Consider the following 17,229-nt stretch of genomic DNA (forward strand, 5'->3'; position numbering starts at 1 on the left):
TTGTAATTACTGCTTTGTGGCTTCCTTAAGGGGGTACTACACCCCTCGATAAATTTGTGTCTATTTTTGCATTTTTCTCAAAAACTAAATAACACAGTGGTAACAAAAGTTATGTATATTATAGGGAAAATGAATCCAATTACTACACTTGAATTTCTGTGACCCAAGACAAGCGGTATATGATCAGAAATAAGGTACCGCTAGGATGTACCTCGTTTCCTATCATATATACTGAACCGCTTGTCTTGAGTCACTGAAATTTTAGTGTAGTAAGTGGATTCCTTGCCCCAATAATATACATAACTTTAGTTACTAGTGTGTAATTATTTTTTGAGAAAAATGCAAAAATAGTCACAAATTTACCACATGGGTGTAGTACCCCCTTAATCACAGCATACAGCCAAACTTCATAGGCACCACTTGTCAATTATCTGCCTGAAAGAACTAATTTGATTGGTTACAAAGAGGGCTATATCATTATAATGAGCCAATCAGAGATATGGTAAGAATAGTCAACAGGCTGAAGGGATTCAGCTTAAAATTTCTAAGAGATCTTAGAGCTTTATTTTGATTGGTTACTCAGATGATTATATCATGTAATGAACCAATCAGGGGCACTGTAAGAAAGGCAGTATAGTGCCCATGTGGTTAATGACACATTTTTCGCTAATACTATGATAAGAGTAGCTTGCTAAATGAAGAGCTATGATTACTGGATAAAGAGAAATCACAAAGGTCAAAGGTTAATAGTAAAATGTCAAAGTTCAATCACCTGCTGCATGTAGATTGGCTTTGTTGCGTTGTGGTTGGCTCTTTGCGTAAGGTGGAAACTCGGTAGATGTATTATCTACAAATGCAATGTTATAATTTGCAATTAAGGCTTTGTTACGACAATTTTGACAGTCAGATTAATTAAAAGCATGCTATATAAACACACAAGAACTTACTACTAAAACTATGACAATACTACTACTTACTACAAAACAAAAATAAACATTACAAATACCGCTCAAATCAAAATAGTTTACAACATTTGTATAATTACAAGGTGGCTCTCTCGGCTCACATTTGCAATTACAATAGAATAAAGATTCCACTATCAATTATCATATGAGCTCAGATTCCTGTATGAAAGAGAAGTCACAAGGGGTCAATTTTGAGGTCAAAGGTTTGAGGTTAAAGTTCAATCACCTGCTGCTTGTAGACTGCGTTTGTTTCGCTGTGGATTGCTCTTTGCATAGGGTGGAAACTCACCAAAGACTGGATTTGATGGCTCATCTATGAAAACAAATTGTTACAATTTAGAGATTAAAATCATTTTTTTGTTAACAGAAATGTTGCCACAAAGTCAAAATACATGTACTTACAAACAATATACAATGTACATGTAATCAAATGCTATAAATATACGCTAGAAAAAATACAACTATTACTGTACAACTAATTACTATACAACATACAAATACCATCACTAAAAATACCACTTACATTAAATTTAAACATTTTTACAACATTTGTAAATAAATCTCAGCTCAGTTTGTTACAATTTATAGTATGTCTGGACCATAGATTTTCCATGGACCCAAACATGCATCCCTTACTTTTTTACAGACCAACATCGGTAAACAAACAAACAGACAGACAGACAGACAAATAAGAGGGCTTCAAATATCAATGAGTTCAGATTCCTAGATAAAATAAATCCCGATTTATAAATAAATATCACAAGGGTCACTTTTGAGGTCAAAGGTTAGAAGTTCAATCACCCGCTACTTTTAGACTGGCTTTGTTTAGTTGCAGAAAGCCAACAGGAGTCAGACTTGGTGAATCCTCTACATGTAGACACATACTATATTAGTATTATAGTATTACCGCCATGCAACAGTTAACAAGATACTACAATACTAAAAATATAGGCTTGAAATAATTTCCCTGCAAATTATTTCAAGGTATGAACTATGATGATCAAAATGGTGTGTCATGAAATATGAACACCGCTACTTAAAAACTTCACACATGTATTACCTGTCTTGGCTATTGTAAAGAGTACAACTATATATCATATATACCATATATATAACTATATACCATATATCAATTTATTGTTCAATAATCTATGTTTCTATGTTCTACAGTTCACTATGTCTAAAATGTGAACCAGTTAGTCCACTCAGGCTCTAGTGTCGGCAAATATGGAACTGAGATATAGCCAGAAATAGGTCGGGGTTATAGTTAGTCATAGTTAGACTATGAACATGTAAAAATGTTGTAACTTTGTAAACGTGGGGTTTGGACTGATAGAAAGGGAATTTGTTACTTCATATTAACCTGAAAATAAATCAGTTTTGAAACAATATGACTTGAGTGGACTGGATCAGGTCACAAATAATTGTACTTTTTCTGGCTTGACCTGTGAAGTAACAACAGACCATTCATGAATAAAAACCAGCCGAACAGATACATAAATATGGCTGCAATTTACATTTACAATGTATTGGTATCATCTGGGCATAATTGTACTTCACAGTTACAGCCTCCCAAGTACAACACTACACTGCTACCTAACATTTACACAATATAACTCACACTTATGAAAAGCTTTCTTTTCAATACTAAATAAACACACAATTATACTACGGCACTATTCAATAAGACACCACCACCACTACATCTAAACTAATGATATCCATATTCTTGGATAAAGTCAGACAAACCTCAACCAAATATTAATGAAACCATTCCTACAGATATTTATATATAGATATATTCCCAGTTTAGGTATATTTTTTTCCTTGACTTGGTGCAATGTTAATTCACCAGGTTCCAGAAAACTTGAGTCGTATTTCGACAAGCCTTTCTAATGGGTGTCATTTACATTGGGAATTCTGTGCACTTCTTATACTATATGGGTGCAAAATGTGTGCAACTTCTATAAACCCAATTACCTAAACTTCCAAAATATTGTTTTTAATGGTTAATATTGTTCTTTTTCTTAGAAATGTTAGTACTAAATGTGGCTCATACATATCAAGGGACAGGTATGCGTGTTATTAGAATTCAGATGCATTTTTTCAGGTGGAAGCCGAGACCTGAAAAACAAGCAAGTTCAAGCAGACAGCCCTAATTGCTAGAAACAAGTTGAAAATAAATGTAGGGGGTACCAAGTACTCAAATGTCTATGTCAAGGAAATTTGAAACTTCAGTGACCAAAAGAACCTATATGGCACTTTGGGCCCAATGCCTTTGTCTGATTGCCTCTGATGTGCAATTTTTGACACATTCTTTAGCATGTAATTGCCTTGGTACTCTAGCAAAATGGCCTTGGAAATAGGTGCCTTGCATGCTTGTCAAAATGAACTTGGCACACTGAAACTTGGTAAAGTAAAACTGGATATTTAAAGAGATATTTGAACAGTGGAATGGGAAAGATAGAAAGGGAGAGACATATCACTCAAATAGTTTGCCTAAGTAACTTTTAAGGTGAGGACATATATAGAATAATTGAATATCAAGTTTTGTCTTCTGTTCACTGGAATGCCATCAACAAGTTGATTTAGATTTGTCTTTTGTATATTGAATATCAGTACCTATGCCTTTTGACTTGCTGGATGCCCTCCTGGCAGGGGGAGGGACATCGTAGTCCTCATCGGGGATACTGTCTCCTGCAAATAATAACAATATCATATACACAACATGATGATCAACATGGTATCACGGGAGGGAGACTGAAAGATGGAAGAGCAGTTCAGTATAAGTTGGGTTTATGGTTTGTTTGCCAAAAAGAAAAAAAAAAGAAAGGCAAAAAAAAAAAAAAAAAAGCATACCGTTGTAAATGGTTAGTTTCCACACCTTCTATATACCCTTCAGAAGATTCCTATACCATTTTTTGCCCTCATGTGGCATTGACGTCAGAGCGTTGAGGCAGCTGTTTCGCTTACGCATCGATGCAGCGCCTTTCAGCGCATGCGATTTGAAGATGCCCCAATGAAATATGCACCAACGTCACTGCCACATCAGTGTGAGAAATGGTAGAGTTTGTTATTCAGTGATATCTTGTAATGTTTTGGATGGGGATGATCATACGACTTAGCTCATTCTTATTCAGTTTTAATGTAATTTTTGCAAGAAAAACTGCCTTTTTTCAGAAAAAAATAAAGTTACTTTTGTGAGGACATCCCCATTGTTTTAAATGAATGAAACCATCACGAACATCTAAGCCGCCGAATTGCGTTCTTAGTTCTCGCACGTGTATTACGCGAACGCATTATCGCGCGATCATGAGGAGCAACAAGCGTGCCACCGTTTGCGTGGCGGTGCGGCGCCTGACTAATATCACTATCAACTATTGTGAGATATTATACACCGAAAACCAATCAAATTATGTGAATTCTTTACAAGACGCACCCATTGAATAAGAATGCCTCTTATAGACTTGCCGTTTAGTTGTGGGTAAATTAGTGGAAATCTGATGTCGGGGTAAACTAATACATGTGTAGCCTATAAAATGTGACACGTTCAAGGGGAATGAGTCGGATGTCGCTAATATTGATTTTGAGATATTGGCAAAGAAAGTGTTAAAAATTTGTTTGTTTTACATTGTTTTCAGCGATTGATAAATTGCAAAGAAAAGTCGTATCAACATGGGGTATTCAGTTTCAGAAATCTCTAAATGTCCTCTTTAGAAACATGTAAAACTCATTTTCGACGAGGGTCGACATGTGACTCATTCCCTTGATCATGTCACAAATATTCTTGAAAAGTCATAGAATTCATGTATGAGTGATGTAAAAGAATTATAACTCTTCTAAATTTGTATAATGGTAGAAATACAAGTTGTTCAATTTCGCTAAACGTTAATGTACCGTCATGTGAAATGTAACAACCCATCTTTCACCTAGTGATTATATTTCAACCAATACACTCATAAGGCAATTATTGAATTACTATTTGTATACTGTACTCTTCTCCATCAGTACTACAAATTCTAATTTAGCAAGACACAATAATTTGATCACAGTCTTTAACATAATATAAGGATGAATAGCGATTTGTCTTTTTGAAAAATACGATACAACATGATAGTTTGATCATTGCATAATAGGCAGACATTCTTTTCATTAGTTCAAAGAAATCTCACATAGGGCATATATTCATCAACATACTTTGTATGCACAGCTTTTGTTGCATTTACATTGTGTATAACTGCACAAAAGATTCCTTATCATTAATGCTACAAGGCCTGCCTATAAATACCGATCAAACTTTATCAAGTAGGATAAAAAACAAGAAAACACCGAGCTGCATACGTTCACAGTGCAAAGGCAACTGACAGCAGCAGACACAGCACCTGTTTGCATGAATTTGCTGAAACAGACAAAAAGCAACTTTTGAAACATGGGTTCCCACACCTTGAAGCCTTTAAAATTCAAGGACTTTCAAGGTCCAAAAGAATGATTTTCAAGGAATTACCACAACACAAAACGCTGCATATTTAACAAAAGTGACAGCTCCTCTCCACTCCCCAAATTTTGTCAAAATTATACTTTAGGTAAAATACCAATTTTCAAGGATTTCCAAGGACCTTGTGCAAATTTCCAGGACTTTCAAAGCTTTGAAAAGGTGTTTTCAAATTCAAGGACTTTCAAGGTCTGTGGGAACCCTGGAAACAGCTTAGCAGATACCAGGTTTTACATAACATATAGCTTAAATACAGAACCACTTTGACAAAGATCTGCCTCTTACCATCATTCAGAAATACAAGAATGCTACAGTAATTTTTTAAGTGGCAATTTATGCCCTTTGCTTTCATATATGGGAAGTCTATAACATTTTTACTCTTGGCAAGTCGATGATGTCATTTCATTGAGGTAACTGTTTTACACATATCTATGTGATGTCTTTAAACGTGTGCGTATGTAAGCCAGCTAACAATGGGCTCAATAAAATGCACACAGTATGACTAACTTGTTGAGAGTAAAAATATTATAATATGATCTAATTTGAAGACACATTTCTGCTACAAAAAAGTTGAACATACAATACAGCTAAGCAGTGGAATCACATATCTGGAAAAGGAGCTATTTACAAGCAAATAAGTCATGATTGACTGGTACTTATAAATCATGTATGTATGAGATAACTAATCTTTATCTATGCCCAAGTTGTGAGAAGACTCTCCAGAAGTCAAATGTCGCCCACTTGGGCAAGTAACTTGCGGGATCAGCAACCCTGGTGTAACCTACCAAGGGGATGCCTCTATTTAATATACCATAGTTGTGGCACTGACCTAAAACATATGCATGATTTATAAATACCAATCTATATAAACTGACAGCACATCACCCTGCTACCAAGCTGCAAGAAAAGCTTTCCTAAACAAAAGTGACGACAAAGGATCAATAATAAAACTTAAAAGTAACTTTGAGAGTCAAGGTTAACCATTACTGTAACCACCTTTATATATAATGAGCGAATTTAAATGTGTGGCATATATATTGTCCTTTTTGTAATGTCGAACATGCATGCCTAATGTTTTCACAGTTTTATACAACATGTCCTACTATGCAGACAAGCCTTTTCAGGAAAGAATCTGTCTTTTCACTGTTAACCTGAATTTACACGCTATAGCTTACAATGTGTCCATTTTGAAGACTAAAGGTCCGTTCATACTACCACCGCATTTGCGATGCGTTGCTTTGCGATGCCGATATATCGATTACTTTTGCCGCAACTCAACGCAACTCGTCGCATTTCCAAGTTAAAATGTATTTAACTTTATTGCGATATCGCAATGCAGTAGTTTGCAGTACGGTACAGTGCGACAACGCACCGCATCGCAAAGCAATGCATCGCAAATGCGGTGGTAGTATGAACGGACCTTTAGGCTATAGCTTGTCACTTTTACATCACTAACAATCTGTATATCAAACTCAATCCTGTTACACTTGCAGATATGACAGTTACAAAATTTTGTAAAAATTGTTTCAAATCATTAAAATTTTTGTCTGACTCTGGAAAACAACACCGCTTTTGTAAAGTAAAATGGTTATAGATTGAAGCACTTTCTGAATAAGATATTCACATCCGATCTACATGCCTACCGTAATGTGAAATGACATATCGTCACACTTTCCAACAGCAATAATGTACAAGACACAAATATTGCACCAGAAAGTTGCATACATAGTGCAAATATTTGGCAACATATAGACAAAGCAACAATCACAAGACCATGGACTTACGCCATTTAGCAAAAGGAGTGACATTACTACACATATGGACAGCTAGGAGCATTAACTTTGCATAAGATATGAACAAAACTGATTGCTAATATTTTTCTATACCTGCAGATGAGAATGATTGAGGGCAGGATCATTTCCATAGTTGCCAATAACCATGAACTAAAAATAGTAAAACCCTAGCCAATAGGAGCCAGAACTCAAGGAAAGCCTTTCATAGTGTTAACCACTTCTATGAACTTGAATACTCGCATAGGTCTACTGATGAGTATTCCTTTCCCATCGAAACCACCGTTAGGTTTCAATATCATTGAGGTACAGGACTTTTTTAATTTTCAGAGAAGAGCAAACAAGACATCTATTTGATTATATTTCTACATGTGCATAATGTACACTGTGAAAATTTCAGAAAATGTCCATTGGTCATTTTAAAGAAATTGGCCTTTATAGTACATGCCTATACTATAAATTGGAGGTTATAGCACCCTTGATGGACACACTCTGCACAGAACTACATGCAGATGTTAACAAAAGTTATACAAAAATAGGTTTAAAATAATAATGACCAATTCTTTTTGTGCAAATTTTGCATATGATGTATTTCAACATCTGGAATGGAATGTAAGTGATGTAATCGCTGATCTTCTGAATTTATTTATAAAATGTCCACCCCAGCCCAAGGTGGACGGGGTTCCCTTTATAATGCTAACAAATCTCCTTTTAGAGATGGAAAATATGATGCATTGCAACTTCTGATGGATTTTAAAAATTACACATGCCCTAATCTTGAAATTGGGTAGAATTATCAGTAGATATCATATCACAACAGCAATTTTTCCATACAATCAAGCAAAACAGAATATAAATAGATATAGAAAGTGAGAAACAAGAATTGACAGCAGCACACTTTATAACAAGCAACTCTGCTAATATATGCTGGCACTGAATTGTTTTGCATAATGAGCAAAACCAAAAATTTACTTTCATTTAGTCTCTCAACTTAGTCAGAATTTCTGTTGAACAATGCAATTCACAAACAACAGTAGCATGCTATGCTACACAGATAAGCCACAACATACTGACTAACACAGTGAACGCAAGTCAGTATTCTACACAGATAAGCCACAACATACTGACTAACAGTGAACACAAGTCAGGGATATGTTCAGACGTAATTGCGGATCGAATATTTGAAAAGTTGCTAAATTTTTCTCTTTTAACCATGATTGGTTTCTGTTGGATGGGAAACTACCAAAAGTAGCAGGATTCGAGAATCAATATTGAAAAGTCACCCAAGGTTTGTACAAACCAATAGGTTTGTTTACATGTAGGACAGGAAATGGTAACTGGAAAACTCTTCAATAGATGCCCAAATGGATTTGGTTGATGGCTACCCTGACACAAGTACACTAAAAGATGAATGATCTTTTTGTGAAGCTTATTTCTCATCTTGCCCCTATAATTCATCCACTACTATTACAACTTGATACCCAAGCAACAAGTAAAGCGCATATAGAATAGACGGATTGACAACACTATACCTGATATGGAACACAGCGAGCAAGGAAGCTTTACAATAACTTTCTAATGACATTGGGATTACTTTGCTGAATCCCTTTAAATGATCTTCGCATTGAATCTTTCTACAAATAAGGAACTAATATGACACCATGAACCTACCCAGCTAACAGTAGTAAACAACAGGCAAAAGTTTGTTCTTGTATATATTTGTGAAGAAAATACATGAAGTGTTCTGTCAAAATCACTATAATTAGGATATTTCATGGTTTCAAAATGAAAACCATTGATATAGCTTATGACTGTCTATTGCACCTTATTCAACATAATTTAGCACCCAAACAAAATCGATATCCAATTCACACTGTGTTTAGACAGAACACCTCATTTAATAAAGGCACAATTTCAGGGATTCAATCTCATCAAGCTTGGCAATAATCAAATTTGATTCTCTATTACCAAGAACAGTTATTCACAAGAATCATGATTGACTCCCACAAATATGTTTTGCCAGAATCACTTTTAGAATTTATTCCCATATTCTCACTGTACACTGAATGAGAATTTCTTAAAAACACCATTTAGGCAATTCCTGAAAATGTTTGCAATTTTATTTTCTCAAGTATATATTGCTGTTGATGCACACTGCATTACTGCGATGTGTACTTCAACAAAGACTTGCTTCGCAAAGGGCTCTGGGAATTACCGGAAAGTCAATTCTCATAGATTGCATAGAATGTTCATGGCTTTAAAAGAATCAAATTTATGACAATTACTACAACGGGCTGTTCAAGTTGAAATTTGTACACCACCTATGGAAGACATGATTTTAATCTTCCACACAGGGAGTATGAATTTCAAATGGAGTTACCTAAATGGGTGACTCCATTTGAAATCTACACTCACTGTGTGGAAGATTAAGATCATATCTTCCACAGGGGTATATGGATTTCAGCAGGAATAGTCCAGTGAATCACTCATTCTTGTTGAATTTGAAACCCTGCACTTGCATATATGAAGAGCTATAATCCATGTTAAGTCCACAACCACAAGTTTCTCGTTTACTTGTGTGATACAATCACAATTTATACCTTGACAAGGTTGACATTAGCAACAATAAGTTGTACCATCAACAAGCCATTATTACACACAACAATGCTGGTAAACAATATGCAGACTATTGTTCTCATTTGGGAATCAAAGGCCTCACACAGTATTGTTACTGTCCGTCCATCTACAGTTTGCTTTGTAATGGTGCATCCAACTGAAATTATAATACCTATATACTGGCACAACCCATTGCAATATCGCACAGGGAAATCAGATACATGGGTTTGTGGACTTAACACGGTTTGGAAATAAGCTCTTCATATACAGAAATGTTGAAAAGAAAACATGGATGCAAGAAGATAGCGATAGTGATAGCGACACAAATCCTTACGCTGAGACTTCCATGATGAGGGAGGCACATCATAATCTTGACTTGGTCCATCCCCTATCATCACCATGACGACGATGGCAATAATAAATAAAATGCTCATTAATATGTGCTCAATTTATTTAGACACACGGTTTTAATTGTTTTATTGAAAACTGTATTATACTATTATTATTTAAAAATATCATGAAGGAAACTTTACTAGGACCGGACTTGTTTTCTACATCCACAACAAATTTCTAAATGTTATTTCTATTAAATTTCAACTAATATTGGACAACGATTGAATGTAGCACCGCATGACATTGTCAAGCTTACATTGTCAATATATAATTTTATAAAAATTTGAAATAGAAAGCCTGTTTGGTCAAGCATTTCAATGACCATTATTTTCAAATAAAAAATTGAAACTTTGCATCTAAGTTAACTGAACACATACTAACAATTTCATATATATCATGTTAGTGTCTTCAGAAAGAAGATTTTGATAAGCTGTATCACCAAAGAACAAAATCGACATGAGTGGAGAAACTTCATCAGAAAGGTCACAGATACTCAGCTATGAGTAGATCGACGACGACGAGTGAACGTATTGTATGTCAAACCTGAATGCTTGAAAAGCATCATTTGAAAACTTTGCAAACATTATATTGGCCCATAATGTGATGTGATCTGGGAAAACCTTCTTTGCTCATAATTTTTGATGATGAAGTCACAGGTGCAAAATGAAAACAGTTCTAAGAGTTCTAAAATTCCATGTTTTTTGAAGGGTTTCACATATGACATCACATATTGATCAGTACCAAATGAATGTTTTAACTTTCAATTTTTCACCCAACTTAATTCAGGTTCAAAATTCTATAGTTCACTAGTCAAGTTAATCCTTTCGAAATTACTGTCCATTATAACAATACAACTTACAAGTGAAAGAACAATATTGAACTACATATATAAACTTTTGGGAGATTTGTGCCCATACTTGTGGTTTACGTTACTGGAGGGGTAAAGAAATGGAGAGGAAAGATTTAGGAGTCTCCATCCTCCAGTATTGCTGTTAAAGTACATGGTGATTTTGTTACATTTGCTAAATGATGAATCCTTTCACTTGTTAAACGTAGTCCGACGAGTAGGACCTGTTTTTTTCTTAGTTTACCAACTATACTCTAACTCTGATCGCTCAAGAAAGATTAACCACAAAAGTCCACTAATTGCTCCTCCCGACCGACGAGTAGGACCTGTTTTTTTCTTAGTTTACCAACTATACTCTAACTCTGATCGCTCAAGAAAGATTAACCACAAAAGTCCACTAATTGCTCCTCCCGAAAAAAAAGGTCCTACAATAAACGTTGCTTGCCCCCCACGTTGGTTGAAAACTGGTCACTGCTTGCAATATGAAACCATGATGTAATCACCCCAAATATGGAATAACCCTTCCCAAAGTCACGCCCACTGGATATGGCAGCGACCACCTGTTGTGTATATCACTCATCTCAGTCAGTGATGGTCTTCCAGGGTCTATGCTGATACCAACCTTGGAGCGCAGCACGTGTGATCTAGGTTTTATATAGATCAAGTTTACAATTTTGGATTCAGCCTGCATGCGTGTTTTAAACATTTGATTTAATTATGTTGTATTTAACCATTTATAATATTGCGATTTAAAAAAATCCATTTAAACAATATCATGGCCTTTGAATATGTCATGAACTCCGGATGAAAGATATAGGCCTATAGAAAAAAAATATAGGCCTATTCACTTTTTGTCAGAATATAAAAACAAGTTGAAATGAATATTTAAAATTTTGTTTCTACTCCCGGTTTCTACTGCGAGTTGTTTGCTTCATTATTTTCTTACTTTGTTTGAGAAATGAACATCAACATGTACGAGATAAGATCTTTAGGCCCATGAAAGTCAATTCCGAGTTTATCGTCACTTTTTTTCCAGGTTGGTGAGGTGACTTTTCATTTTTTATTTTCATTAATTCATCAGATTTCATATAAATTAATATTGACCTAAAATGCGTGTTGAGCCAAACTCATCATACATGTGATTTATAAACATGTTTTTATATGGGCAAAGGACTAGAAAAGTTTAGAAAAGAGCCTGGTTTTGCTTCCAAGTTATGAATATATGTTTTACAATCAAAAATATAGGCCTATGTTTCACTAGTGAAAACACCGATAGGGCCTACTTTGAAAATAATGAATTATTTTGGCATTTTTGAAAATTTGACGCGGGTATTTTTGGTTTCCAAAAAGCTGAGACCATAATACCTAAATTTGTCAGATATAAAAACAAGTTGAAATGAATATTTAAAATGTTGTTTCTACTGCGAGTTGTTTGCTTCATTATTTTCTTACCTTGTTTGAGAAATGAACATCACCATGTACGAGATAAGATCTTTATATAGGCCTATTCACTTTTTTGTCAGAATATAAAAATAAGTTGAAATGAGTATTTAAATTTTGTTTCTACTGCGAGTTGTTCGCTTCATTTTCTTATCTTGTTTGAGAAATGAACATCATATTAAAAGATCTTTCTTCCATGGTTTGACTACGTCGCTTTTTTTTTCTAAATTCTGTTTTGCCTTGACCATGACTTCATGAAAGATGGGAAAAAGTGATGAATTTGCGAAGCTCCTTCCAGAGAAATATTTATGCCTCGTGGGAAATCCGGGTGCGGCAGTGAAGAAAAAAATGGATCGATCACTATGATCATGGAAGAAAAGAAAACACAAATCATCCCGGAAATCATCACTGCATTGCACAGAATAGCAAATATTTTATTGGAAGTCTTTTTCCAATAAAATCATTTTGAAGAATATTTCCAACCCCTGAGAATTTCTTAGAAAACACAAAATAAATCTTGAAGTTATTTATTGTGTGAAAAGGAATTACAAAATAATGTACCTCATCTGAAAGTCATCTTCCGCACGCACCTGAGCAATACCGTAATTAAAAATTGGGAAACCCCATTGATTCTACCACTGTAGCTGCTTTCCCAGGGGTGTTTTGCAGATTTAAGTATGTTTACATTCATTTTCCATCACAATTCTAATTTGATGAGAACTAGTAATTAGTCATAATAATTTTAAAACCATTATGGAATTACTTTAATTAAATGCATATTTTCCCCATTTTTATAGAATTATCGGTAATAATAAAATATATCACCCCCGTCAGGTAAATGTAACATTCCAAAACAATTTCCCATTCATATGGTAATTAGAAGTAAAAACTAAACAAGAGGTCCCTGGACAGAAATAAACAAGCAAAACTAGTGAAAAAAAATTAAAACTAAAATATTTAAAATCCCTACAGGCATAGTTTGGAGGTAGAAATTGTTACAACTGTATTTTGGATATTTTCATAGATTTATTGCCAGTAGTTTGAGGGGAAAATGGCGACCCAGAATGGCGACCTGGGCTTCACCGCGCCGGCGGCCGAACTTTGAAAGTATTAAATTTGCCAAATCAGGGATCATGCAGCTACTTTTGCCTTATTTTAATACCATGAATACATTTACAGGATCCCTGTCGACATGCAAAGTCAACATTTTCAGAGGATTTAAGACCCAAATATCAGTGAATGTCAGGTGAATGTGTGTTAAGCTTATTGAATTAAAAAAATTCTGTAGTTTCAGAAAGTGGTATTGATTGCAAGGAAAGGTGTTTGTTTTAAAATTGTGTGTACAACTTCAGGGTCAGTCCATTGCCATGGACATGCTAGTTTTTGGTTGGGGTGTGCATCGTGACTGACCTCGGAGGGAGACCGGGGACAGCTATAGGTGTCTGGCTGATAATTCCAGTTACGCAATTGGAAGCCCCTTGGCATAATTTGTCTCAGATTTTAACCGTCGCCTGTCAAACAAAAAGTTGGGGATTTTCTATTGGTCGTCAAATTGTGATGTCACCACTGGTGTCAAGTTAACTTGTACCGAAATTCCGGTACACCAACAACGAATATTGTAGGACCTTTTATTTTGGGGGGCGCGGTCACTGGACTTTCGCGATTCGTCTTTCTTGCGCCATGTGAGATAGTGATCATAGTGTGAAATGTGTATAGTCTGGTACACTCTGGTAACTTAGAAATAAAAGGTCCTACTCGTCGGACTAGTTAAACGTGGTTAATTTCGTAATATTAAGCTGCCTTCTAGACCTATATACAGAAGGACTTTATTGGCATATTACTTCCCCCCGAAGCTGTTGGTGCATTAAAAGTGCAAACAAAATTGTAATTTGTACAATTTTCCATTACAGACTGACAATGCACTTGTACAGCAAGACCAATGTGCTTTGAATCTCCAAAGCTCTCCAAGTATCTACATCTGTAATAAGAATTTGACCACATCCTATACTTTGTGCCGTTTCAAGTTGAGAGTGCCGTCAGTGCATTTATGCAGTTGCATTGCCAGCGTGTAGACAAACCGTCCTTCTATTCATGTGTATACATCCCACGGAATAAGGTTAGCATGCGCAATTCAGACCTGCCACTGCGAAAAACACACATGGCATTACTCTCAACTTGACACAACACATAGATGTATGGGGCAAACAACATGCAAGAGGTTTATGAGTGCAGTGGCGTAGCGTGGGTCATCACATTGGGGGGGGGGGCACCGACCATGATTGGGGGGCACTGGGTCTGATTGGAGGGGCACAAGTCATTTTTCGGCAATTTTCCTATGGGATTTTTAAAAATTTCAGATCAATTGGGGGCACGTACCCCCCGTGCCCCTATGACGCTACACCACTGTGAGAGTGAAAAGTTGAAAGGTCAAATCACCTGAGAATTGGTGCTGTAGTATGGATGATGAAGCTGGTAAAGCGCCCTCTAGAGAATTGCCTGCACAGATTGAAAAGAAATAGGCACAGTACCTGTTAGAGTTTGGTTAGCAAATAACCGCATGCAAATACAACCCATTAAGTATAAAGAAACTTAGCAAGACTTTAGAATAATTGCTGCCACCCCTACAAGTTAGGTTTAAGTGTAGGACGACCGATATTATTTGGTTTCAAGGTATAGATTAGGGTAAGGGTTGGGATTGGAGTTTAGGTTAAGGAGGTAATGGCTGGTAGGATTAATGTTAAGGTGGTGTTCAGTTGGAGTGGCAGCCGCTATTCTTAACTTGCTTCAGAAATTGTTAACAGGTTTTAAGCTGAAAATTAGCTCAACAGTCACCATTAATGCCTTGCTACATACAGTCCAACTTCTTTTATCCAGCCGTGATGGGACCAAGCATTAGCCAGATAAGTGATGAATCCAGACGGGTGAATTATGTGCAATTCTGCATTGAATGTCAAAAGTGTTGAAATCGGGACAACAAGAAATTAACTTCAAACAATGAAAGTGATAACACTAAAAAGATGGCATTTCAGTAAAACGCAGCCCTTACACACAACACAGAAATGTTCTCACAATGCTTCAGTGTATGGCATTGAAACATGTTTTACATTGATTTGGCAGGATATCACAGAAATCAGTATAAAAGAGGTTGGACACCATGTACAAAATGTACATGTTACAAAGTACAATTTTAGACTACAATATTATTACAGTAAATGACCATTTTAACATTACTTTATAATAATAAAAATATATAGATATAAATTCTTTTAGCAAAAACAAATTTACATTTAAACTATACATTAACAATTAACTTAACCCTTAATTGTGATGCTTAAAGAAACTTTCCATTGTTTTGTATCGCAAGACAACTAATTATAATTACTTCAAAATCAAAACTACACTAACTATAGATGTAAAGATGAAAACATACCTTAATTGAAAACTTTATCATGTTTTGTACAATTTACAAATCATACTTTAATACTGGCGTGTGTTGAAAGTGCTAGTGTGTGGTCATAAATGTACAGCACTCTGTGATGCACACATACGCACAAAGAAGCCGTTGATGGACAACAAATAATCAAGCCATGGACGACTCAATCACGTATCAAATTGCCCAGCACCAAAGCACAAGACCTTGTGTTCAGGTATCCCACAATTCAATCTGCCTTTGACAAGTTTCTGCTTTACAAAATGGCATTGTGGGTGATCAGGAATGTGGGTAAATTGCACTGTGGGTAATGGATAGCAGTGTGCGTTATCACAAATGGCATTGTGGGAAACTATAAAAAAATGAGCTTTTTTCAGTCCATATCAAAGCAGGATTAGGTGTGAAGTACTATGGGATGTAAAACAGCCAACAATAATCAAAAAGGTTAAAAATCACTTCAAACAACACGCACACAATAAAATGCAGTGCATTGTGGGAAAAACTATAATACAGGAATGCAATATAATACCACGTAAAGATTGGCAAAGGTCCCATCAAACGACTCACACACACAATGAGTTATGCTAAATTTTTTACACACATCATTCTGGTAAATGTAATGCAAAGCATTGTGGGTATTGTTTTGTATTGAGTGAATTTAGCACAATGCATTATGGAATAAGAGTCCAACACCAAATTTCCACAAAATGAACCCAAACAATCAAAATGATCAAACCACTATAGTCCATTTGGGTTTCTCGAAACAGTAGGTGGTGTATCTGTAGAGCACCGTAACTTCTCACGCTACAGATACACCAACTTTGATCGCGCATGTATCATATTTGGACACTACTGTCGCAAGGAAGCTAAATGGACTATACATGTATAGTAATTTTTGAAAAGGGCAGTCACTGATGTCAGGGAGAATTTCATTTTGCACAGCTCCAATTCCCATCTCAAAAGTGAGAGGCAAGCGCTGTCATATACACATGCACATTAAAGGACGCTGCAAAAATGTGTGCAAGGAACAGCAGTCCATATCCTTGGTTACTCTACAAATAAGTCCATCAGCATTGTCAATCATACATATATATTCAAAAAATCTCTTGTAAAAATCCAAATTTGATGTTATGTTTCTTTGGCATATTTATGACCAAGTCCACAGCAACAAATTATCACCATCAATGCCACCCAACCTGATAACATGCTAGCTAGGTATCACCATGAAGCTGCCTTTGAAGTATGTAACATCAAAT

The 17,229-nt window shown here is 35.7% G+C and overlaps 1 protein-coding gene across 1 annotated transcript in view; it reads right to left on the reverse strand.

Annotated features, from left to right (window-relative positions):
* Nucleotides 1–17,229, reverse strand: part of LOC140169774 (uncharacterized) — an 80,855-nt gene that overhangs the window by 15,492 nt on the left and 48,134 nt on the right. Inside the window, exons 9-13 of the mRNA XM_072193078.1 lie at nucleotides 14,980–15,039; nucleotides 10,198–10,251; nucleotides 3,588–3,662; nucleotides 1,192–1,278; nucleotides 773–847 (exon numbers count right to left, since the gene is read on the reverse strand). Of these exons, the coding sequence (XP_072049179.1) occupies nucleotides 773–847; nucleotides 1,192–1,278; nucleotides 3,588–3,662; nucleotides 10,198–10,251; nucleotides 14,980–15,039 (351 nt within the window). The remainder of the gene's footprint in view (nucleotides 1–772; nucleotides 848–1,191; nucleotides 1,279–3,587; nucleotides 3,663–10,197; nucleotides 10,252–14,979; nucleotides 15,040–17,229) is intronic.

The sequence above is a fragment of the Amphiura filiformis genome, chromosome 14 (genome assembly GCF_039555335.1).
Source record: "Amphiura filiformis chromosome 14, Afil_fr2py, whole genome shotgun sequence".
Classification (NCBI taxonomy): Eukaryota; Metazoa; Echinodermata; class Ophiuroidea; order Amphilepidida; family Amphiuridae; genus Amphiura; species Amphiura filiformis.